This window comes from Schistocerca nitens, chromosome 10, assembly GCF_023898315.1.
Source record: "Schistocerca nitens isolate TAMUIC-IGC-003100 chromosome 10, iqSchNite1.1, whole genome shotgun sequence".
Lineage (NCBI taxonomy): Eukaryota > Metazoa > Arthropoda > Insecta > Orthoptera > Acrididae > Schistocerca > Schistocerca nitens.
Genome location: NC_064623.1, coordinates 96,765,211 through 96,790,777, shown reverse-complemented (window position 1 = coordinate 96,790,777; position 25,567 = coordinate 96,765,211). Strand labels below are relative to the sequence as shown.

The following is a 25,567-nucleotide window of genomic DNA, read 5'->3' as shown; positions in this document are numbered from 1 at the left end:
GCAAACCAAAGAATGAAAAAAATTCAAAAAATCTGTTTTTTGATAATGTATTTTTTTAAGTGCAAGCTTCTCGCCATTCATTCTCTGTAGAAAGTAACTATACTGTGTAGTGTAATAGCGCAAAAAATGTTAAGGTTGACATAATAACTCCTTCTTCGGAAAAATGCCTTTGGAACCAATAACTTTGGGTGAACCATTAAAAATATATTAAGGAATACAATCAGTTAGGTGATTATGATTTTAATTTATAGTCCATTGTGTGCTGAACTAAGTGCTTCTTGTCTGAAAGGTCTGGAGCAACTCATTACTGAATAATTTAAAAACCGCAGATGATTGTAAATGCAAAAAAATGCTTGTGGCTGTTTATAAATGACAACCAATAAAAATATTTTTGAGTCTACCGAACATGAGGAAATTCACCCAACGAATATCAATTTTTTCTGAGGTGGTCAAGCAACCAGTGCTGGTCCACTTGGAATGGATTGACCCATCCTCATGTTTGTGTATTCTGCTGGTTAAGCACTGGGTAGAATTTTTCAAGCCTTGTATGTGCTCTGTTGGCCGTGTATTCTGTATCGCCCCACTTAGTCAGTTTCCCGTTGAACCAGACACTGAGAGGTGGTGGAATTGTAATGTTTGTTACATAATTTATCTGCAGTGTTGATGTTTATGCAGTTGTTACGGTCTATGGTTTTAAATAGTTTTCAAATTTAAAACCCATGTCATACTGATATAAGCTAAGACTGGTAATAAATACTGATTGTTAACTTTCTTTTCATTAGACATTGTAATTTTGGCTTTGAAACCCCTATTCATTTTACCATAAGCACTCTTCTTCTTATTACTTTTAATTTATTTATTTTTATTTTGCATCTGAATAGGTATTGAATGGCCATGCATGTAACATATAAACTTGAATCAATATACATAATCAGGGTGATTCTTCAGGAAAATCTGGAATTCTCGAGGAATTACATTTTACCTGGAAAAACAGGAGAAACCTATGGACTTTTACGAATTTCATAAAATTTCGTGGAATGCTGTGTTTGTCACGAAGCATTGAAATTTAATTTTATTGACTTTTGTAAATCACAAATTTAGAATACTTAATATTTCGAAGTGTGTTAGTTACATGAATATTATCCCACATACATTATCTGTGTAAAAACTGTAGTTTATTGCTTATGGCTGGCGTATCTCAGCTGAGAGGAAAGAAAGAAAAGTCACTATTGTCCTTTATGGGTAGCAATCCACTTGTGTTACCTCTTCAGTGGATGGGAGGGGCAAAGGGGCACTTACCTCCTCCTCCCCCCTTTCAAAGTCAAGGATAGAGGAAATACGGTTTCTGCCAACCCCGATTCACTTAGATGTGTACATAATCTTTACAGTATGTCAGCAAAAATGCAATTAATAATATAGTTGACAACGGTTGTCACTTATAACTGAATTAGACTGTCATGTCCTTGCAGTTACTATCAGTCAAACAATGTTAAACATCTTATAACTCCAACTACATTCTGCTCTATCGTATCATAAATTTCTGTGAAGGAATGGAAGATATTGGAATGGTTTATTTCTTATATGTGGCTACATTATGAAGAAAATAGCTACAGCGTTCTCTGCTATGACTGCATTAGGTCTATAGACATAGTGAACAGTAGATGACAGCAGAAAGAAACAGCTCAAAAAGAAGTTTCTGTCACTGAAAAAAAAAGCTGCAGAAAAGTTAAAAATATACATGGTGAGCCTGATCATTGACAATGAAAGTATCACATCTCTGATAACCCAATGGGTGCAGTATCTGGTGTCTGATCAGTCCACATGCTGTGGAAGTATCTTGGACCTTGTAGCTACCAACAGTTCAGATCTTATTGATGGCATCAGTTTAGAGATGGGGATTAGTGATTGTGATGTCATCATAGCAACTATGGTTATGAAAGTTAATAAATGAGTCAAGAGGGCTGGGAGAGTGTTTCTGCTAGAAAGAGCAGATAAACAGTTGTTGGCATTTCACTTAGACAATGAACTGCTTCATTTAGTTCCAGAATGGTGGCCATAATGAATTATGAGCAAAGCTCAAACAGATTGTAAATTGTGCTGTGGACAAGTATGTGCCTAGTAAGTGGGTGGACGGAAAAGACCCAGTGTGGTTTAATAACAATATTTGGAAAATGCTGCGGAAGCAAAGGCTGTTGCACTCTCGGTTCAAAAGAGAATGCGCGAATGATGACAAGCAAAGATTAGCTTAGATTCACGTGTCAGTGAAAAGATCTATGTGTGAAGCATGCAACAGCTACCACCGTCTTACCTTGGCTAAAGATCTGGCAGAGAACCCAAAAAAATTTTGGTCCTAAGTAAAATCACGAAGCGAGTCTAAGGCTTCCATCCAGTCACTCGTTGACCAGTCTGGATCGGCAGTAGAAGATAGCAAAAGGAAGGCTGAAGTTTTAAATTCCACATTTAAGAAATTGTTCATGCAGGAAAATCGTACAAACATACCGTTGTTTGACCATTGCACAGAATCCCATATGAATGACTTAGTAATAAGTATCCATGGCATAGACAAACAGCTGAAAGAGTTGAAAATAAATAAGTCTCCAGATCCAAATGGAATCCCAGTTCTGTTTTACAAAGAGTACTCTACATCATAGGCCCCTTATTTAATTTGCATTTGTCGTGAATCTCTCAACCAGCACAAAGTGCCAAGTGACTAGGAAAAAGCACAAGTGACAGCTGTATGTAATAAGGGTAAAAAACAGACCCATAATCTTTCTAAGTGGGAGTACAGTTTCTACATACCCATTAGTTTCTACATACCCATTGTTTAGCTGGTGCAGCCAATATGTCTGTCCAGGACAAGGGTATGAAGGAAATCTTTCTCCAGGACCAGCCAAAGAACTGTCGTACCTACTGCAGTAATCATTGTTTGGATCTTGCACTACCGGAAGTTTCAAAAAGCTGTGATCCATTGTGTGATGTCTTGGTAACTGTCAAAGACATATCAGATTTAGTTATTTAATACCCAAAAATGAACAATATGTATGCTGTTGTTATGCTACCATCTGGTGCCGCCAAGATGAATCCAGATCCACAATTTCAGTGGCTAATTGCGATGTGACCGACTCTGTGAGCTGTAAGGCTAAAATTTTTGAAATATTTTGGGATAAACTATAACCAGGTCTAGGAAACAGTAACTGAAATATTGAATGCAGAGAGCTCAAATGGAGAGAAAAGACAGTCAGTCCTGCGGGGTAGGTGAATTGGCTTGGTAAGTATAAGATAAATTTTTTATATGAGAGTCACTGTTGACGTGTTTGGTCCATGCTAAGAACCGTCCAGATCTGCATAGAATCCAATTTTTAGTGCAGTCAGACACGGCTCTTGCAAATCTTAGGACTGCATAAGCGTTTGGTGTGCTGTTAGAAAAAGCCACAGATTATTCTAAGTTCCTAAATCTGAAAGTCGTAAATACCCCATCAATCCAAAAAGTTTTAAAACTGGATTAATAAAAAATATAAGGAAGTTTAAGAAGGCTGTTTTAATGCTTCAAGTGTTCCACATAGCCTCCTCCCTCCCGCCTCCTCTACAAACAACACACACAAAATTAAGTACAAAGCACATAACATTAATACAATCATGTGAAACTGTCTCTTTGTGGAATGGTGTCACATGTCACACTGCCTCGAATGATGGTTACGTCGTCAGATTGTTGCCCCGTCATGAGAATTTCTGTACTTTGCCATTTTGTGTTAGATTTGTATTGATAACACTTAGTCTCAGCACCTGTGGTGATTTTTTTACAGAAAAGAATAGTCCATATTTTGCATGTCCTCAAGTTGTGGCATTGCTTTTGTTTGGTAGTTAAGGAGTACAGGACAACTTTATACACAGTTTTGTCTTGTTCAAAACCCTCTGGAGAATGTTTTGAACCCCTAATTTAGAGATGTTGCCATATTGAGATTTGTGACACAACAGTGTTGACACACTATGTCCACATGCTCACTGCTTCACACAAGTCCATACCTATTGTTTACAGTTGTTAGTTCAAGTAAGCCTCACAGCTAAGAAACATACTAGTGGGATTGAAACACATGGAAACATCTTCTGTTCTTGAAGAATTGTTTCATGGATAACATTTTATGGAAAATGTGTTTAAAATTCTAGATCTCATTCTGAAAGGGATTGAGCGAAGATTCAACTGAGAGGATCGAAAGCGACTATCCCACTTTGAAGAGATACTTGGTAGGTCCTCCCCCACAAATTCTCCATCTGTAAGACATTTAGAAGAGTTACGTGGAGAACACACACAACAGACTTTAACCTCTACAGGCTTCATGCACAGCTTGAAATGCTGTCAACCATTATGACTGGTGTAACACCATGCAATGTCTCATCTGTTGGAAAACAATTTAGTCCTGAATGTGGTAGGGTTAAGGAACTGTTTCAAGAATCTATTTGCTTAGTTATTCTGATTAAGGCTGTTGATAAAATATCGATAGTGATAGTTTTTCCGAAAAATATCGATATTTATCGGTGATATTTTTCCCCCGATATATCGATATCAAAATGGCAATATCGAGTGCTGCTATTTTTATTTTACATTTTTCTTTTTTCACAATTTTCATTTAATATTTGAAGTTCTGCTTTTGAAACTGTAGTAAAACATAATTTTACTTTCACTGTTTGAAGGAGTCTTACCATTTTTTGAGCTTCCATCATGTCCAATCTATTTCTTTGACTCAACAGTATTATGAAAGGAAAGTTACTCCTCACCATATAGCAGAGATGCTAAGTCGCGGATCACAAACAAGCTTTCCACCAGCAAGGGCTTTGTCAGAAATAGACTACACACACACACACACACACACACACACACACACAGACTCACACAAATGCAATTCACACACACACACACACACATGACTGCAGTCTCTGGCAACTGAAGCCACACTGCGAGCAGCAGCACCAGAGCATGATGGGAGTGGCGACAGTGTGGGAGTAAGGAGGAGGCTCAGGCAGGGAGGGGGAGGGATATTAGGGGTAGGGGTGGGAGACAGTGAAGTGCTGCTGGGGAGCACGTAGGGATGAGGTGGAGAGAGGGTAAGGCAGCTGTGTGCAGTCGGAAGGTTAGACAGTGGGCAGGGGATATATATCGGGAGCGGAAAGACTTACCTTAGGGGGAAAAAAGGACGGGTATACACTCGCACACACACACATATCCATCCACACATATACAGACACAAGCAGACATATTTGCGAAAGCTTGAATTTTGTGTGTATGTTTGTGTTCGTTTGTGTGTCTATCGACGTGCCAGCGCTTTTGTTTGGTAAGTCACATCATCTTTGTTTTTAGATATATTTTTCCCACGTGGAATGTTTCCCTATATATATATATATATATATATATATATATATATATATATATATATATATATATATATATATAAATTTGACTTACCAAACAAAAGCGCTGGCAGGTCGATAGACACACAAACAAACACAAATATACACACAAAATTCAAGCTTTCGCAACAAACTGTTGCCTCATCAGGAAAGAGGAAAGGAGAGGGAAAGATGAAAGGATGTGGGTTTTAAGGGAGAGGATAAGGAGTCATTCCAATCCCGGGAGCGGAAAGACTTACCTTAGGGGGAAAAAAAGGCAGGTATACACTCGCACACACACACATATCCATCCACACATACAGATTCAAGCAGACATATTTCACGTGGAATGTTTCCCTCTGTTATATATATATATATATATATATATATATATATATATATATATATATATATATATATATATATATTTGGAATGGGAGGGGGGGGGGGTGTTGGGAAAAAGGTGAGAAGTAAAAACACTGGGTGCAATGTTGGTTTTAGGGCTGTGTAATGCTGGGATGGGAACAGGGAAGGGGCTGGATAGGTGAGGACAATGACTAATGAAGGTTGAGGCCAGAAAGATTATGGGAATGTAGGATATATTGCAGAGAAAGTTCCCACCTGCACAATTCACAAAAGCTGGTGTTGGTGGGTAGGATCCATATGGCACAGGCTGTGAAGCAGTCAGTGAAATGAAGGATGTTGTGTTGGGCAGCATACTCAGCAACAGGCTGGTCCACTTGTTTGCCGACCACAGTTGTTGGTGGCCATTCATGCAGACAGACAGCTTGTTGGTTGTCATGCCCACATAGACTGCAGCACAGTGGTTGCCCCCTAGCTTGTAGATCACATGACTGGTTTTGCACGTAGCCCTACCTTTGATGGGATAGGTGATGTTTGTGACTGGAGTGGAGTAGGTGGTGGTGGGAGGATGTATGGGACAGGTCTTGCATCTAACTCTATTATAGGGATATGAGCCATGGGGTAAGGGGTTGGGAGCAGGAGTTGTGTAGGATGGATGAGTATATTATGTAGGTTCGGTGAACAGCAGAATACCACTGTGGGAGGGGTGGGAAGGGTAGTAGGGAGGACGTTTCTCATTTCAGGGCACAACGAGTGATAGTCGAAACCCTGGCGGGGAATGTAATTCAGTTGCTCCAGTTCTGGGTAGTACTGAGTTATGAGAGGAATGCTCCTCTGTGGCCAGACGGTGAGGGGAGACTGGAAATATAAGGAACGGGAGATTGTTTTTGTACAAGACTGGGAGGATAATTACGATCTATGAAGGCTTCACTGAGACCCTCGGTATATTTTGAGAGGGACTTCTTGTCACTGCAGATGCGACGACCGTGGGTGGCTAGGCTGTATGGAACGGACTTCTCAGTATGGACTGTGTGAAACAAGTATATGTGGCACAAAAGTAGCAGTCCAATTGCCATGGGGAGGGAGACGAGGGGTGGTTACCAGGGTAAATGGAATAACATTATTTCCAATATGAAGAAATAGCACACCAGTTGCATTAAAAACAATTTTTAATGCAAATAGTGCGCTATTTCTTCACATCGGCATTCTTCAAAAACAGTTGCTGAAAATGTTGAACAAAACTCTAAATGATAAGATTGGTTTTTATGGTGGGCGGAGATGTGTGAGGGGAAATGCTGATGTAATCGGCACTCGGCGCTACCAACAGAAACTGCAGTGTTTAGGTTCACCACACAATTTTGACACAACGACTGTTAGGTCACTGGCATTTGCAGAAACGAAGAAACAGGGAAGTCAACATGAACTGTTGTGGACAAATCCGATGCGTGACAAAACCAAACGACGGACTCATCAGACACCTTTTGTTGTATCACTTAATGCAGTTACCATTGTTATCAAAGTGATTATCGTCAAGTGTGAATGTGCATTGTTTTCCTTTCAGTTCCTGCTCTAAGGGGGATAGGCAGGCTGTTAGCTTGTTGATGCACAGAGTATCTAATAATAATACGTAAATATACAGCTCTAAAACTATCAGTATATTTACAATGTGCAGTTGATATTTTTATGGGCAGGTATGTCGAATTTTTTTCTGTCAGTATATTGATACATCGGATTCCCGATATTTTTAAAAATATCAACAGTTTTAATTCTGACCAACCCAGCTACGAGTCCTTCATCTTCGTCAAGGCAGGACTGGGTTAAATTGACCATATGGATGTCCTGAAAGAGTTTGTTCACCATGTTGTGGGAAGGAGAGCTATGTTCAGAAATTCTATATAAAATATTTTTTGTCTAAAAAGAAACAAAATAAGTACCTTCTTCATTTTCAAAGAAATTACGATTTTCTTCCAATAAGACAACGCACAGTGTTTCTAATAGTGTAGTAGTAGTAGCAGTAGTAGTAGCAACAACAACAATAAAGTTATCAACAGCTGATTGTTATGGTGGTCTACAGTAATTCTGAACTACTGTTTGTAAGAGGTCTCAGAGAAGCAGAATTAATGATTTCCCACTACGTGATGTCTTTTTCAAAATTAAATGAATGAAATTTTTTCTGTGCAGCAGGACTTATAAAATTGGGTCTGTATTTGCAATTTTTAGTGTTAATGAATTTTTCTTCATAGAACAACATAGCCTTGCCTACCTTGTATCTTCTCACACTATTAGTACACGTATTTGATTAACAGTTGTTCATTAAACAAAAACAGTGCATAGGTTTGACCACCTCCTCCCCCTTCCCAAATAAAATAATAGTTGGTACTCCACTCCCCTACACACACACACACACACACACACACACACACACACACATTATACAATGGTTATCAGTGTCAGCTTAAAAAAGTTACAGTTGCATCACATTATAAGGTGACAAGTCTGTTATGTATAGAGGCATGGCCATTGAAGCCAACAGAGGGCAGCCAATGTTGACCAGATGTTGCAGAAGTTGACTTGCAGTATCCTGTCTATTCAGAGAGGCAATTGCATAATGGGGATGCCACCAAGCCAATGTGATGGTGTTCCCTGTAGCAACTGTGGTTGGGCATGAGATTCGTTCTAGTGTTCTAGTGGAGCACTGATTTGTCTCTTTTCAGAATTTAGTCACCAGTACCACAGTAATCCTGGAACAATCTCTATGTATTGTGTTTGTATGATTCTTGCTATTCTGTGTCCACTTCTCTGTTTTTACTAGATTGAGGATGTTTAAAAGATTTGCAGCTGGTACTCCTGCACATTCCCTCTCTCCATCCTAGACGGCTGCTTTATCGATCTTGCCTGTCGTTTCATTTCCAGGAATGACATAATGAGCTTTTACTCTGTACATGTTTCCTAGTTGTGAGTTTTAATATCAAGTTCTCGATGTCATAAGCCACAGGATTGTGCACTGTAAACATTGTGCACTGTAAACATATCTCAGTAATTGAAGTGGGAGGTTGGAATCACAGAGGATAGCAACCAAATCATGCATATGCTTATCAGTGTTCAGAGAGTAAGCATTGTTTATTTGTGGGCTCGGCTTTTTATGTTCTTGATCTTCATATCATGTAAGGATATTTTTGGACTCATACTCTGACAGCACTTTTATTGCTGTTAAGAGAATCTGTACCACAGTTCTAACCTCTGTAGAATAACAAAGAAGTCATTTGTGTCAATAATCCATATACTGAAGTTACAGAAACAGATGTAGGTACACACGTCATTCTTCTGGAGTGTTATGTCTACAAGCTGCGTTTGCAGTAAGTGCAACCATGTCCACCTTGTCATGCCCACACAGGCGCTTTCAGCTGTCCTAAATACAAAAACATATCAGCTGGACCTATGACTTGGCTGTGAATTTGTATTACTATTTTTTCGATGTGTTCATTCTTATTTAAGTTGAATTTCAGGCCTACTTACAGGCTTGTTCTATTAAGTACTTCTATTTGTTGTCCCACCACCATAGCTGAGGTCACTGATGCACATATTTGCAGTGACGCTTGACTCTGAGGTAAACCGGTTTGGATCCTGATGGTGGAAAATTTTCCTACCAGTATTTGTCCGGCAAGAGGAGGAGGGATGATGGCGTAAAGTTCCTAATCACCAGACTTTGTGCGGATGTCTGGATTAAATTCCAATCCTCTCCATTGTTTCTCATGAGATGGGGGAATGTGACACTGTTGATGGTGATCTATCTGCTGCACAGGTATGTTTAGTTTGGCAGCTCCCTTTGGGCTAACCAAGAGGAGTAGGATAGATCTGGGCGCTGGGTTTCACCCTCTCCTTTCCCTTCATTCACAACAACACAAACCCAACACTACACTATACAAGCCTCATCACAGTCATCCACAAGAGGACAACGGTTCAAAGCCGCATCCAGCCATCCAGATCTAGGTTTTCCGCAATTTCCCTAAATCGCTCCAGGCAGATGCTGGGATGGTTCCTTTGAAAGGGGGTGGCCAATTTTCTTCCCCATCCTTGACACAATCTGAGCTTGCTCTCAGTCTCTTAATGATCTCGATGTCGACGGTACATTAAACCCAATCTTCCTTCCTTTCCATCATCTGCAAGACACAGATACACACTTGGCGCTTCATATCAGGCCAGGGGAAGGGTATGGCAAGCTACCTGCACTAAAGCCTCACTTAGAGTGATGATGCTGGATTCCTGGGTGTGGTACAGCTTCTACTTTTTGGGTTTATTTTTGAAGTCTACCTATGCAAGAGGCAAACAGTACAGTGCCAATAGCAAAGTTGAATTGGTTGATTTAGATTTGACATATTGTCAAATGGAAACGTGGCCGTATGAATGTTCATATAATTGTTAATTACTTAAGGATTGCCTAATTACAACCAATAGTCACATTACTGGTTCAGCATTTTATTGCCTTATTCAGATATGATCATAATCTACAAACGGTTTCTTCATGATGTACAGATTGTAGTTAAATATGTAGTGAACTTCTTGAAAAATGGCATAACATATGTCAATAAAATATGCACCATTGCATTACTTTGTATAAGAGACACTTTTATCATGTCACAGCGAGATGTGTGCTCAATTGATGTGTTTTATATCATTGTCACTATGTTCATACATATAGCTGTAAAACATGATGAAACAGTTGGTGGATTTTTGTTGCATCTGAAAATGGCAATAAATTTTCAAAAATCATAATGTCAGTGTTTACAGTAATTTGGTGATGTATACATAATAAATTATTATACAAAAGTGGTTAGTATACAATGCAATAAGACAGAATATGCCTTCATCTTCTCAATTTGTGCATCTAAAACTTTCTCTAGAGCTGTTGAGAATAGTTTTGGTGATAAGGAATCTCCTCACATCTCCTCTTTCAGTTACGATTTCCTTACTATCGTGATGTAAATTAATGGAAGTTACAGCATTGACATATGCATTCTTTAGTATATCTTGCTAGTATACTCATATTGCAGTGGAAGTCTCAAGGTTTTGGTTTATGTTACTTTTCTTAGTATTTTTATTTCGAAGATATAAAGATGGACATTTGAGAGTAGGTGAGAATGGATACACTCTTGACAGACTTACACATAGAGGTGAACACACAATAAACTATGTAAAGATAATGGACTAAATTGATGCACGGATAGGAAGATGAAGATGATCAAAGTATGAGAGCCCCTCAGTATTTAGTTTTGTTTATTGTATACCAGAATAACTGGCAACTACAACAATAATAAACAAGCAAAGAAATCAGTGGGAAATCATGCCAGTTCTGTAAATTTTCACAATAGTGTTTTGCGCAAAGATCGTGTTCTTCGCTCCAAGGATTCCTGTTAGTTCATTGAGAAATTCCTAAATACTTTCTTATTCAAAAATGGCTCTGAGCACTATGGGACTTAACATCTATGGTCATCAGTCCCCTAGAACTTAGAACTACTTAAACCTAAGGACAGCACACAACACCCAGCCATCACGAGGCAGAGAAAATCCCTGACCCCGCCGGGAATCGAACCCGGGAACCCGGGCGTGGGAAGGTACTTTCTTATTGATTGAACCTATTGGTAACAAATTTAGCAGCACGCCTGTGATTGCTTCAACGTCTTCCTTTAATTTAATCTGATAGTGTACCCTAACACTCGAGCAGCACTCAACTATGGCTTGCAGTAGGTTTCTGTACACAAGACACCTGTGGAGATGAACTACACTTCTGTAGATTTTCCCCAACAAACTGAAGAGTTGACCATCCACTTTCTCTATAACCGACCTTATATGCTCACTCCATTTTTTGTCACTTTGCAACATTAACACCTGGATATTTAATTAACGTGACTGCCAAGCAGCACATCACTAATACTGTATTACAAAACCACAGGATTGTTTTTCTTACTCATTTACATTATCTTACATTTTTCTGTATTTTGAGGAAGCTGCCATTCATCACACCAAATAACAATTCTGTGGAAATCATCCTGAGTTGTCCTGCAATCACTCAGTGATGACACTTTTCCATACACTTAGCATCATCAGCAAACAGTTTCAGAGTGCTGCTCAGCCCATCTGTGTGATCGTTCATATACAGGGTGTTTATACATTAGTTATACAAAAGTAACCTGTGATTGTGAAAATGTAAATAACTTACAGAAATGTCTGATGTAGACTGAATGCAGTATATCGTCAAGTTTTATTTACAAATGGTAATGTGGTTACCTTTCGTAATGCATGAAATGTCCTATCTGTAATGAATTTGATGCCAAATCCTATGAAGCCAGTCTTAATGTATGGTGGCAGTTGTTACCCATTGACACAGCTCGTTTTCTGGAAGTGGAAAAACAAACACTCTGTCTTTAATGTAACACCATACACATAAGTCCATTATGGTTAAATGAGGTGATCATGGTGGCCATGCTCTGCATTGTTATACAACTCCATGATGAATGCTGGAATAACTCATTCGTGCATGCCACCTAACAAGAACATTGGGAACTAACAGTTAGGCGGGTATAAAACTTTGAAGTATATTGCATTCAGTGCTGTATCTAACATTTATATAAATGGAAACTCCAGGTAGGAATATCAATAATATAAGGAAAGAAATAGAGTGCTACTCATCATAAAGATGATACATTGAGTTGCAGATAGGCACAATGAAAAGACTTTTACATGTTTAGCTTTTGGCCAAAGCCTGCTTCAGAAAAGTAAACACAAACACACAATGGACCAGAATGCCAGTCCAAGCTGCCAGAGATGCCACTTGTGTGTGCATAAGGTGTACTTATTTGTGTGAATGTGTCTGTGTTTTCTTTTCTGAAGAAGGCTTTGGCCAAAACTAAATGTGTAAAAATCTTTTTGCTGTGCCTGTTTGCAACTCAGCATGCGAGTAGCAATCTGTCCTTTTCCTTGTATTGTAAACATTTATATAAGTTATTTACCCTTTTCAAAATTAAAGATTACTCTTTTGTAAGAAATTTATAAACACCTTGTATATAGAATCAATGTTCCCTCAGTTGACACTACATAAGGAGATCATTGAGGATGTGGAACATGTTACATTAGGATAGATCTAAAGATTCTAAGTGAAATGCTCCTGAACGGTGTGGAATACTGTTGCTCTGAAATACATGTAGCTCATTAAAAAACTGAAATACAGGCAGTTGGTGATTTTGTATTAATAATTTTTTTATTTTGTTCACTTTCATTCAGATAAAGGATTTGATTTGCTTAAAAATATTGTTTTCCTTGGTTTGTTTACTAATATTGACTATATTGTAATTGATTTGTCTTTATTTTATTTTTTATTTGTTTGTTGATACAGGAAATGGTATACATTGAGGACCCCCTTGCACTTACTCAAGCAGATGTAAAACAAGAGAATTCATTCGATGTTAGTATTACGCATGTTTCATTGTCTATTATGGATAATTTACTTTATAAATAACATAGTTCGGCTCATGTCTGTCATAGAGCTCATTATATTTTCTTTATATATTTGTAGATAACAACAGAATGCAGCATAGAAGACAACAGTTCACAAGATTGGCAAAACTCAGTCCTGATAAAGGAGGAGATTGAGGTACCGTGTTTAGAATACATTTCCTTGTAATGACTCATTTTAAGAAGAGTAACATGTTGAGCTTCTGAGTTTGTAGAACATTATTTTCCTGTATTTTCCTAGTAAAACTGTATTAAATGGCTGTTGCTTAATTTCATTGCAATCTCTTTCAGATTGCAGAAGGCTGGGAACTAGCTGGAGAAGAAGCAAGTATATATTTCGAACCAGAGATGTGCATTACAGTGAGTTTTTGAAAACTCAGCATCCTTAAATTTTTGTTGTCTCAAATTACATGATACATATGTCCCTCAGATGTGTAGCTGCCTGAAAACAATGTTGTGGGATTTATGTGATCAAAGTCAGTGAGAAAAAAACTGTTTGTGTAGTAGTAGTAGTAGTAGTAATTTTGGAAGTGGATCAAATTGTTTGACAAGATTGGATCCAAATTATTTAATTTTTTTGTGTCCAGAAAATTTCCTCTGAAGTTTTTCAGCCAAATATCAGGACATAGCCAGTGCTTCTTTCTTGTCAAGCCATGGGTTGTCAAGGGCACATCTTGTTAGACAACTGGGACATTGCAGATGGTGTTCCATGTCCTGGACTTGACCACAGGCATGTTTGTTGTCTGCTTCATCTTTAAGGCTCCTTTTAATTAGATTTGTTTTGATTGGTGCTACACCCATTCTGATGTGATTCAGCATTCTCCAAATCTTTCAGCTTGATATATTGTCACTGGACATCTTTTTGTGAGCCTGGATAATCCTTTGCGGGTTTCTTAAGGTCAGTAGTATAAGGGATCTCTTGTGGGATTTAAGCCTGCCAAGTCTGCATGTAGCACTGTGTGTGCGGTGGCAGTCATTGAAAATCTGTTTAAATTATTCTGTATGCTCATGTGCAGTTCTTCTCAATTCAGAATCAGAGAATCTGGTTGCTTACTTAGCTTCCCAAGCTGCGCAATTCAATTGGTTAGATAAAAAATCTACTTACCAAGTGGTGGCATGAGAAAACACACATAAAAGTTAAGGAAGTGTGCAAGCTTTCAGAGTCAGTAGCTCTTTCTTCTGGCAGAAAAGTTGAAAGGGAAAGAAGAGGAATGAAGGAAAAGAACTGACAAATTTTAGGAAGTGGAGACTGTTGTGTTCTGCCTACTCGTCTGATATAGGGTGCCTAGGAAAGTTGCTTTCTCGGATCGCTAGACAGCAGTTCAAGCAAATATTAATAAAGTTTATTACAGTAAGATAAATGACAATACTTAACTTTGTGTATCCACAAAGGTGTGTCGCAAGCAAGTGGCAATATGCAGTTAATCAATGTTCTTCGGTATATACAAATCCAATGCAAGCAAATTAATACAGTTCATAAGTCACTGCTGTAGCGTTCGGAGGACAGCTCGTTTTCAACTCGGGCTGCGGCCAGGCATAGCAGCGCTTATCTTCTCTTCGTGTAGAGGTTGCTCCTGTCTCGGTGTCATCCTAGAGAGGGGCCAATCAGCGTACTATTGGGTGACGTCGTCTCAAAGCCCTCTCTACTGTAATGTTCCAGGCTGACGTGCCAGCACTGGATGTTACACTGGAACAGGGGAGTGGTGGAAAAGTTGCACAGATCTGTGGGTAAGGGGAGACTTACCGGATAGAATGAGAAGGAAAGTCTTATTGTTGGGGACTGCACTGGGCAAGATTTGAAAACCTGGGAGCTTAAACTTTGAATTCAGTAATTTCTGTATTGCTTAATATCCTGTCTTCCACCTATAAGCACTCAGATTTTGAAATCTCTTTATGCAGTCTCCAACAATCAGTCTGTCCTTTCCATCTCACCTAGCAAATCACCACTGATCTGGGTATCTGGGCAACTTTTTCATAACTTTCCCATTTCCTAACCTTGCCAGTACTTTTCCTTCATCTCTCTTCCTTCCTATTCAAATATTTCACTAGCCCTGAAAGCTTGCACATTTCCGTAACTTCTATGTGTGTTTCTCCTGCCACCGCATGATGAGTAGATATTTTTATCAATCCAAATATATTTTCAAAAACTGATTGTTTTTGTTGATCCCCAAGAGGTTTGAGTTTCACGCATGCTGTTGTTAGCCTACATATGTCTTATTAAACTTGTATCGACCTTAATGGCATGTGCGAATCTGGACCATATGGGGCATGCATATTCTGCCATGGAGAAGCAAAGTGTTATTGATAATATTCAGACGAGATGTTAATGAGTTTTCTAGTTCCATTCTACTTTTTTTCAAAGATGTTTCTTTGTGTGGTAATAGCCAGATCATTTGCACACAAAGAAATAGGTAGTATGGACTGGTGTTGGTTGATTGTTTGCCTATAGGTTAAATAAAAGAAGAATACAACCTGAAACACAGTATCAATGTTAGTACATAGTATCAATGTTAGTACAGCAAACCACGTTAGGGTGTGTGGTGGAATATACTTTTTTTACCACTATCAGCATCTAGTACCCCCACCACTTTTCATATTTTATTCACGACTGGTGTTTGGAGAGGACAACAGTCAGTAAGCCTTTGTACGAGCACTGATCTCTCGACTCTTCTGGGAATGGATACTCTCAGAATTTTGACAGTAAACCTTTTCATGATGCACAACACCTCTCTTGTAAGGTCCGCACTGGAGTTTGTTGAGCATCTCTGTGTTGCTCTCACACTTAGTAAATGATCCTATGCTGAAACTTCCCACTTGTTTTCTAATCTTCATTATCATACCTGTTAAACCTCCCTAGTAAGGACACAAACTGAGGAGGAATATTCAAATATCGGTCAAACTGATTTGATGCTATTGTATCAGTAGTTCATATGAGGTGGTGTGTTCATCTAAATTAGTCCAAACATTTATTAAGTGGATAAAACACAAGCATATTTATTTACACATGTACAAGGCAGTTGAAAATATATGTAGTTTTGATATCCTTGGTTGTATTTGTTCCACACTGGTTCTGGTACAGTAAAGTTGATCACTTGCTGGCTGTTTCAGTATACTGTCACTTGCTAGCTGTTACAATATTAGGAGTGTCATACTTGGTACATAGTAGTTATCTCATTGCCAGTCTTCCAAAATTGGGCGGAGCTCTGAGTGCGGCATCTTAAAATGACGCACGGACAGATACACTTCCTTGGAGTGAGTAGAAACAAAGAACAGAAGGGAGAACCGATAAAAGTACTCAAGGTACCCTCCGCCACACACTGCCAGGTGGCTTGCAGAGTATGGATGTAGATGTAGATGTAGACGGTGTGCTCTGATGACATTCATAGCCCGCTACGTAGGAAGGCAGCTAGCCCTGGAGAGAGCTTTGCTCGTGGTAGTACAATGATGGCCTATTTAAATTTATCTTCTTCCACAGAGATGTGAGCCGTATACCACGTGAGGTCGCAAAGACACTGTTGATACTGCAGTAATGAAGTATTGTCTGGAAAAAGGTGCAGAAATATTCAGTCAGATCTTTGATAACACTGTGCAGTGGTGTGAAGATTGTCAGCTTGCTTTAAATGAGCAGAAATGTAAAATTATGTACTACACAAAACGAAAATACTTAATATCCTGTGATTACAATATGAATAATTCACAATTAGTTTCAGTCAACTTGTAAAAATAGGTGTGCTTAACAGTTTGTAGGTATATTAAATGGAATTTTCACATGGGCCCAGTTACAGCTAAGGAAGGTTGCAGGCTTTGGTTCATTGACGGGATGCTGGGAAGATGCAGTCAGTCTACAAGGACATTTGTGTACAGATCCCTTGTTTGTCCCATCTTAGAATACTGCTAGTGTGTGGGACCCATCCTAAAAAGTACAGGGAATACAGAAGGTTTACAAAGAAGGGAGCACAAATAATCACAGGTTTTTTGACTCACGGGCAAGCATCATTGAAATGTTGAAAAATCTAAATTGGTGTACTCTTGGAGATGGAAGAAAATTATCCTGCAGAAGCCTATTTGCAGAATTTAAAAAACTGGTATTAAGTGAACAATCTAGATATATTCTTCATTCGCCTACATATCACTCCTGTGAGGATCGTGAGGACAAGATTAGACTAATTACGACACGCCCAGAGGCATTTTAGCAGGCATTCTTCTATGCTCCGTACACAGTTGGAACAGGAAGAAACCCCAACATATTGTTTCGTGGTAAGTAACCTCTTCCGTGCACTTTACTTTGTTTTTCAGAGTAGATATCCAGATGTAGAGCTAGCGTTTTGTAAGCCTTTTTTTCATAAATGAATTGCAGTGTCTGCAGCTTCTTTCATTGAGTCTTGGCCTGGCAGCTACTTTTCCTGTATTAGTTTTTGCACTTTAGGTTGCTCTAAATGGTAAGTCCTAATCCATGCACTGACCAAGCCTGGTGGCATTGCACTAAATGGCTACTAATCTGTGTACTGACCGAGTGTGTCTGCCACGTGTAGCAATTCGTATGCAGCAAACCTGTACATGCTCATGACTGGCAGCCTCACTTTGTTGAAATGTGGCGGGTGCTCACTGCTGATTGCTAGTTGTTCATTGCGTGCGAGAACACCCTCAATACCAAACATGTATCAGCTGCCTTCATACTGATGTATAACATCAAAACCAATAGGAAACCAAAATGAAAATTGCATTGGTGGGTGAGAGAATTCTATTGCCAAAGAATACAGAATGAAAACAGACTTATGCAAGATATGAATTTCGAAGTGATAAATTTTACTCAGTTTTCCTTACATGATTGCGAACAGTTAAATGCGGTGATAGGGGAGGGGCAGGGGGGGGCAGTAATCTTAGGGAGATGTTCTTCTCGCTTCTGGAAAAAGCCAGTAAAAAATATTTTCTTTTTTAGTTCCTGAATTGGCATCTTCATTTAGTTGCTTATCCTTTTCCACCCTGGCCTGCACTATTGTGCGGGTTTTGTTATAAATTTGCTGGAGCTCAACTACATCACTTTTTTGCATCACTCCAGACTGCAATGGTCGTGTGAGTTCCTGGCTTCTGTTTGGCAGCTATTTTGCTTCATATTGTGACCATCAGAGTGCAACAGATCATTTCAAACTTCAATGAAAAGACAAAGTCATGGGTACCAAAGATAAACCAATATATTATCTTACATTTCATTAGTTTGAGGCAATTCCTGGATTATTTTAGAGTGATAAAGTTTCATTTAATGTATGTAATGTGTCTAAACAAATGCGTGAAGTGCTAGTTGGATTTTATGTGTATTTGTATTTTGATTTTTGAACAAACTTTCACCATGAGAATTTTTTTGTATGATGTACAGATCACAATATATGGAAATTGGCACATTTTGGATAAAGCTTTAAAATTTTTTTCTCTCATGGTGGAAAGGGGTGTGTCCACCCATGTATCCTCAAGCTTATTTTTGGTGTGGTAGTCTCTGTCCTTTGGATTGCGCAACACCTCTTGTTTTATAGAGCTGTGTAAGGACAGAACCATATCTTGATTGTCATTTTTGTCATGCGTGAACAGCAGAACTACCATCCCAACTGCACAAGTGGAGCACTCTGAACTCTCTGTACTGCAGGATGATAGACCTCTGTGATTCGTATCACTGTGCGGCAAGTTTGACTGTGGAAGCCACGGGCCGCAACACGGTATCAACTGCGTGAGTCACAGCTGCAAATGCTGCTGCAAGCTGCTGCCGTGAATCATTGGCCCACTCAGCAGATATGCGGATACATGCGTTTTATAATAGATTATGTTTCCAGCACTTTATGGCCAATAGTGCAATCAAATAATAATGGCCCCCTCTGTATATTTCTGCACAGTATTGCATTTATTTACATTGAGTGTCAGCTATCACACTCATCACCTAGTGTTGATCCTCAGCATGTCCTCCTGTATTTTGGTACAGTTATCTGGCATTGCTGCTTCCCTCTATGCAACAGCATCATCTGTGAGTAACCTCGAGAAGCTTCCTATGTTATCTAACAACTCATTTATGTGTATAATGAACAGTTTGATAAATGTACCTAATCTGTTCCCACTACTTTACTCACGTCAGATTTATGCTCTTCCTTGTTATTGCAGGAGGACCAGTGGACACTAGAGAATTTGCAGGACAAATTTCCTAATGGAGAAAATCGGTTAGCTGCTCAAAGTAATCAGAAGGAGAGCTGTGGTGATGATATTGAAGTCATTGACTTGGCCTCTGATGATAATGTTGAGGAAACAACAATGGATGTTAAACCTAAAACTGGTAATAATAAAACTGACAAATAGGAGTATTTAGCTGGTTGTATTTTAATATATCATTAAAGAGTTAAAATATTTTTTGGAGTGCTGTTTCTGTGGATCACGCACATGTTATTATTGTAACATTGAAATGTGCCAAGAGAAAGGGGGTGAGGGAGGCTACCAGTGCATTTCTGTTTGACGTATTTTATTCAATCATCATTGCATTGTCCTTGATGCTTAACCCTTTCACTGCTGTGGATGTGTATACGCATCCTCCTCCACCATTCCCCAGGCACTGTTCACACGTATATGCATGCCACTTAGGTTTTCCTACAGTGCTGTTGAAGTCTGTATGTGTCCTGAGTCACTGACATCTCACTGTTGTGGATGCGTTACTTCCACATCTCAGTGATTAAAAAAGTTTTGAGAATTTATCATAAAACATATGTGCCTTTTTGTGTGGTGTTATTTGCAAAAAACCTTGTTCTGATATCTTGAACCATTTATGAAATATGATAATTGTTGTGACCGTATAATTCCCGATGTGCAGGGATGGAAATGGGCAGATTGTGTGCAGCTGCCCAATGGAAGTAAACATCAATAACTCAATAATGTAATGATATATCTTCCCGCTCTCAGTTCTAAATAAAATTTTGGTATCTTACTTACAATTTACTTACTGCAATGTATGAGCTAAAATCAACCATATAACACCATGTTATTTCACATTGTCATGCCATTAAGGAATAACCAACAACATTTTTTAGATTTTATGTGATTAGCATTAATTGTATTAAAATGAGAACACCTTCACCATCCAAAGAAGACATGATGTCACTTCACAAATGCCGAATCAATTCTCTTACATCAAGGTACAAAGGATACTTCTCCCACACACATTTTGTGAACAAGTGGCAGTAATGGCATAGATTCTGTTTCATCACAAGAGTTAAGCTATGTGATTGCCCCAGACAATTATGTTATTGGGAAGAGAACATTAAATAACCATATTCAGTAAACACTCAGTGGATTGCTGTATGATGGGAGAAAGAGTCAGCAATTGTGGATTAGCTCGTTTTATGTTTCAGAACAACTTACAAATACAGCCACCATAATAGCACAATGAAATTAATGAAATTGTACATTTAAAAGAAAATGCAAATGGTAGCTATTATTCTGCCTCAGAATTTGCTTGCCCACCTAGGCATTTTACCAGCCTCCCTTACAACCATAGACCATATATAACATATACCATGCAGTTCTGTATATCTGCCTTGTTAAGGCTTGAAACCAACATCTAACTCACGTGACATGGGGCAGAAAGCCAAGTTTCTGTCATTATGCATTGTGTGAAGTGGAGCTGACAGTTACAGTTTTCCCCATTTATAGCTGAAATCAAGCATTGGTTTTGACAATCCAATAAACTGTATTACTACTGTTACACATGTAGTAGTGTAGTTAGGTTTTCTCCAAAATTCCTGATAATGAAGTAGTGGTTATCGATTATACATGCGGTCAAGTCGAAACATATTGACTATTCTTTTTAACAAGTGACAGATTCACTGTTCTTCAGTGAATACATTCTCTCTCTCTCTCTCTCCCTCTCTCTCTCTCTCTCTCTCTCTCTCTCTCATCCCCCCCCCCCTCTCCTCACTGTGAATTCCTGTAGTTCACTACTTCCACAGGAGTGGAAGACAAAATAACAATTTCGCACATAGCATTAGTTTTCTAATGATTCCACAAGAATATGAGTGAAATGTTTTAGTATGCTTTTGTAAGAAAGGAAATTCGTTTATGTTATAACGTCAAGTTGAACACATATATTTCAAAGACGACAAAATACATGTAAGTCACAGAGCAAGTAGACAAAGTAAGACATGTGTACACTGTAACAGTCAAATCAGCACAGAGTCCAAGGCTAGCGGCCGCTGGCTGGCTGGCCGCTTAGGTGGTGCGGCTGCTGCATGGCTGGCAGACAGCGCCACATGTAGAGGACGCGCGTAACTGCGCGGCGGCACTTTGAAAGATCAGCGAGTCACAACAGGTTACGTGCATAATATCAGGTTTTACACAAAATAAGTACATATGTTTTCTGACTTTTGCTTAATCCAATGCAGATACGGAAACGATAGGAAGATAGGAAGTGTAATGTATAACAAAATGTTGATTATACTTGTGTATTGAGCTAGATATTAACAATATGTTGTCTCAAAATATTAGTTATTCATCAAGTTCTACATCCAAGGATCAATAACCATCCTAACTTCCAACACATGGAAATATCTCTGCATGGATTTTGAAATAGTTTCCTTTCACAATTTAGATTTTCATCTGGTTGTGAATTGTGTAGACTCAAAAGAAAAATTCTCTGCATATATGAAGGTCATTAATTATGCTGCTAATACCTGCAATGAAATTACACTATAGATAGAGAACCTTCAGGGATTTGGAATGAATCAGTATTTACAGTAACAAGAAGCAGATTGTAGACAGTCTGTATTAACATTAGTATACCTACCCCTATATTGCATAGTTATATTCATAACTACAGCAGCTAATTAATTAAAGTAAAAAGGAAGCTACTATTTTGAAAAAAGCTACTGCATCCACAGTTACAGTAAATACTTGCTCTTTGCCTCCCACTGGTAGTTTAATACTAACTTGATTACACTTGAAATTTTGAAACAAAAAAAGTTACTTATTTCTGCAAAAACTGAGTCTTGCAGTGCATTACTATTTAACTTACAGCTTTACAACACTTTTCGTACCTACCAAGTAGCCATCAGAACTTTTTAATTATTGAATCTAGATCTTCAAGTAATAAAAAGAGTGACTACTTTAAGAATGATTTTCTTTTGAATTAGTAGAAATTGTTGTCAACAAGACAAACCATAAAGGAATACAGGTGTTGGGGAGTAAGAATTCCAAGAGCCTTAAAAAAGTATTGTGCACAATATGTGGTTATCTGCTTTACACAATCATCTTGCTGCTCACTTCCGGTGAATAGACACTATTAACCACACATGCCTGAACACTTTATTTATTTAAAGTGACCTGCTGCAGAGGTTTCATTTACAGCAGAGTGAAAATATGCCAACAACAGCAATGCCCTGCCGCCGACCCCCCCCTGCCCCCGAAACAATCATATATGGACAGCAATGTACATCCTAAGCTCCTTTAGACAGACATTACTCAAGCTTGGTACCACTGTTTGTGTTAATATTATTGTATATTTCTTATAGATGAACTGCTCTCTTTGAAGAATGAGGTAAACAGCACTTTTTTAACAGGATCATTATCAGTTTCATAACTTACTTAGAATCTGCAATAGGCTGTATTGTGTGCGTTAAGGTTGGAGCTTTTTCTGGTAAAGTGTCATGGGGGGAGTACATTTCTGATGACAATTATAATTATACCTATAAAATTGGTTCTTGTTGAGTGAACCAGTTAGTTGCCTCAGGAGGTTCTCTTAACACAAACTGGAAATCTCTTACTTTCTTTACTAAGTGACAAAAGTCATAAAATATAAACACTTATGGTTATAAATGGATTTCATTTCTTATAAAAGCATAACAAAACATTTCACACGTTTTGTTGAGGAATCGTCAGACGAGTAATGTTGCCTGCCAAACTGATACTTTGTGTTCCACTCCTGTGGAAACAGTGGACTAAAAAGACTCACAGTGCAACAAAAACAAGTATTCACTAGAGAAATGTAATTTTCTTGCTTGTAAACAGACCTGTCAATATGTTTCATGTGGCCACATGTGAAAGCGATAATCATCTCATTAATATTAGGAATTTCAAAGAAATCATGTTAACTGCAGTACTACATGTGTAATAGTAATAAGGCAAATTGTTTTGTCGTTTGCCCCTCAGAGCCTTTTTAAGGGGACCAAAAATGGCGTAATCTGAGCTGTACGTGCGGAACCGGTTAACATCGCAGGCCCGGAAATTTTATGAGACAGCCATTCACCGCCTTGTGTCACAGTGGGACAAGGGTCTCAACAGCCAGGGTCAATACTTCTAACATACCCCAGGTCAATACTTCTAACATACAGGTACTGGTTCCTGTAATTATGCCACCAGGTTGTTTCTTTTTGAAAGCCCCTTATAATTATTTACATGAAAAGTAAAAGTTTTAGTGATAAATTTACTACAGAAGTGGATGTAGCTTTGTTTCAGTTACATAAACCATTAATTAAGTTGACTTCATCGTGTGGAGAAGACATGGTATATTACTTGCTGAATCACTTTGATATTGGCATCGAATCACATGCATGCTACACCACTGCTGTGTATCTGCCATGCTACATGTCATGTAACTTGTCACACTACATCAGAGGATATCTTACCTAGGGCTGTATATGCTGTGAAAATTAATACCATAGTAGGCAGTCCAGTTGAAGTGGAATGAACCTGTCTAGAAAGGGCAGTCACAGAAGTTGGACGGATAAACATAGATATAAGGAAAGTGACCCCGAAGAAACCTTATGTAACAGAACGAATACTTCAATTGATTGATGAAAGGAGGAAGTACAAAAATGTTGAGGGAAAGACGGGAATACAGTAATATAAATCACTTGGGAATGTAATAAATAGGAAGTGCAGGGAAGCTGGAAGAAAAGAATGTGAGGGAAATCAAAAACGAAATGGTTGCCAGAAGCAAAAGAAAAGTCAAAACAACTTTTGGTGAAATTGAAAGCAAAGGTGTTAACATTAGACTGCATTGGAAATTCCACCGTTAAATACAGTGGAAAGAGTGGATAAATGTAAAGAGCACAATGAAAACCTCTGTGAGGGAGGATCAGTACTTGTACAGTGATGTGATAGAAGAAGAAATGGGAGTGGATGTGGAAGACATAGGGCATCCAGTATTATAGTCAGAGTTTAACGGAGCTTTGGAAGACTTGCGATGAAATAGGGCAAAAGAGATATATAACATTCCTTTGGAATTCCTGAAGTGATCGGTGGAAGTGGCAACTAAATGGCTATTCAAGTAAGTGTGTAGAATCTATTGAGACTGGAGACATACCATCAGGCTTCTGGAAGAATACCATCCACACAATCCCAAAGATAGCATGGGGAGATAAGTTTGAGAACTATCGCACAATCAACTGCAGGGTGCAATATTTCATCTCTACTACTCAGTCTGTACATAGAAGAAGCAGTGATGGAAATAAAAGAAACATTCAGGAATGGCATTAAAGGTCAGGTTTAAAGGATAACAGTGATAAAGTTCGCTGATGACGTTGCTATCCTCAGTGGAGGTGAAGAAGAATTACAGTACCAGTTGAACGTAATGACCAATCTCATGAGCACACACTGCAGATTGAGAATAAACCAAAGAAAATGGAATTAATGAGGGGTAGTAGAAATAAAATGAACAATGAACTTAACATTAAAATAGGTGACCATGAGGTAGATGAAATTAAGGAACTCTGCTAATGTGGAATAAAAATAATACATGACAGATGATACAGGAAGGACATAAAAAAGGAAACTAGCACAAGCAAAGAGAGCATTCATGTGTGAAGGAAATGTACTAGTTCAGACACAGTCTACTAGTATTAGACACAGGCCTTTAAGGAAGAAATTTCTAAGAGTGTATGAGTGGAACACAGCATTGTATGGTAGTGAAACATGGATTGTGGGAAAACCGGAACAGAAGAGAATCAAAGTGTTGTAGACATGGAGCTATAGAAGGATGTTGCAAATTAGATGGACTGATAAGAAATGAAGAGGTTCTCCACAGAACTGGCAAGTGGAAGAACGTGTGGAAAACACTGACAAAAAGAAGGGGCAGAAGGGATGGGAATTGTGTTTGTACATCAGGGAATAACTTCCATGGTATTAGAGGGAGCTTAGAGGGTAAAAACTATAGGGTAAGAAAAAGACTTGGATACATCCAACCGAGTTGACAACATAGGATGTAAGTACTACTCTGAGATGAAGCCTCCTCCTCTCCTTCCTGCCCCCTCTCCCTCTCCCTTTTCCCACCACTTATAAATTGACGATTCCT

General features: G+C 38.6%; 1 protein-coding gene across 2 annotated transcripts in view; it reads left to right on the top strand.

The window, feature by feature from the left end:
- Positions 1 to 25,567, top strand: part of LOC126210553 (zinc finger protein 490-like) — a 67,512-nt gene that overhangs the window by 18,007 nt on the left and 23,938 nt on the right. For both annotated transcript variants that reach the window (XM_049939809.1, XM_049939810.1), the window contains 4 exons: positions 13,136 to 13,204; positions 13,316 to 13,393; positions 13,546 to 13,614; positions 19,399 to 19,567. In XM_049939809.1, coding sequence (XP_049795766.1) covers positions 13,136 to 13,204; positions 13,316 to 13,393; positions 13,546 to 13,614; positions 19,399 to 19,567 — 385 coding nt within the window. The remainder of the gene's footprint in view (positions 1 to 13,135; positions 13,205 to 13,315; positions 13,394 to 13,545; positions 13,615 to 19,398; positions 19,568 to 25,567) is intronic.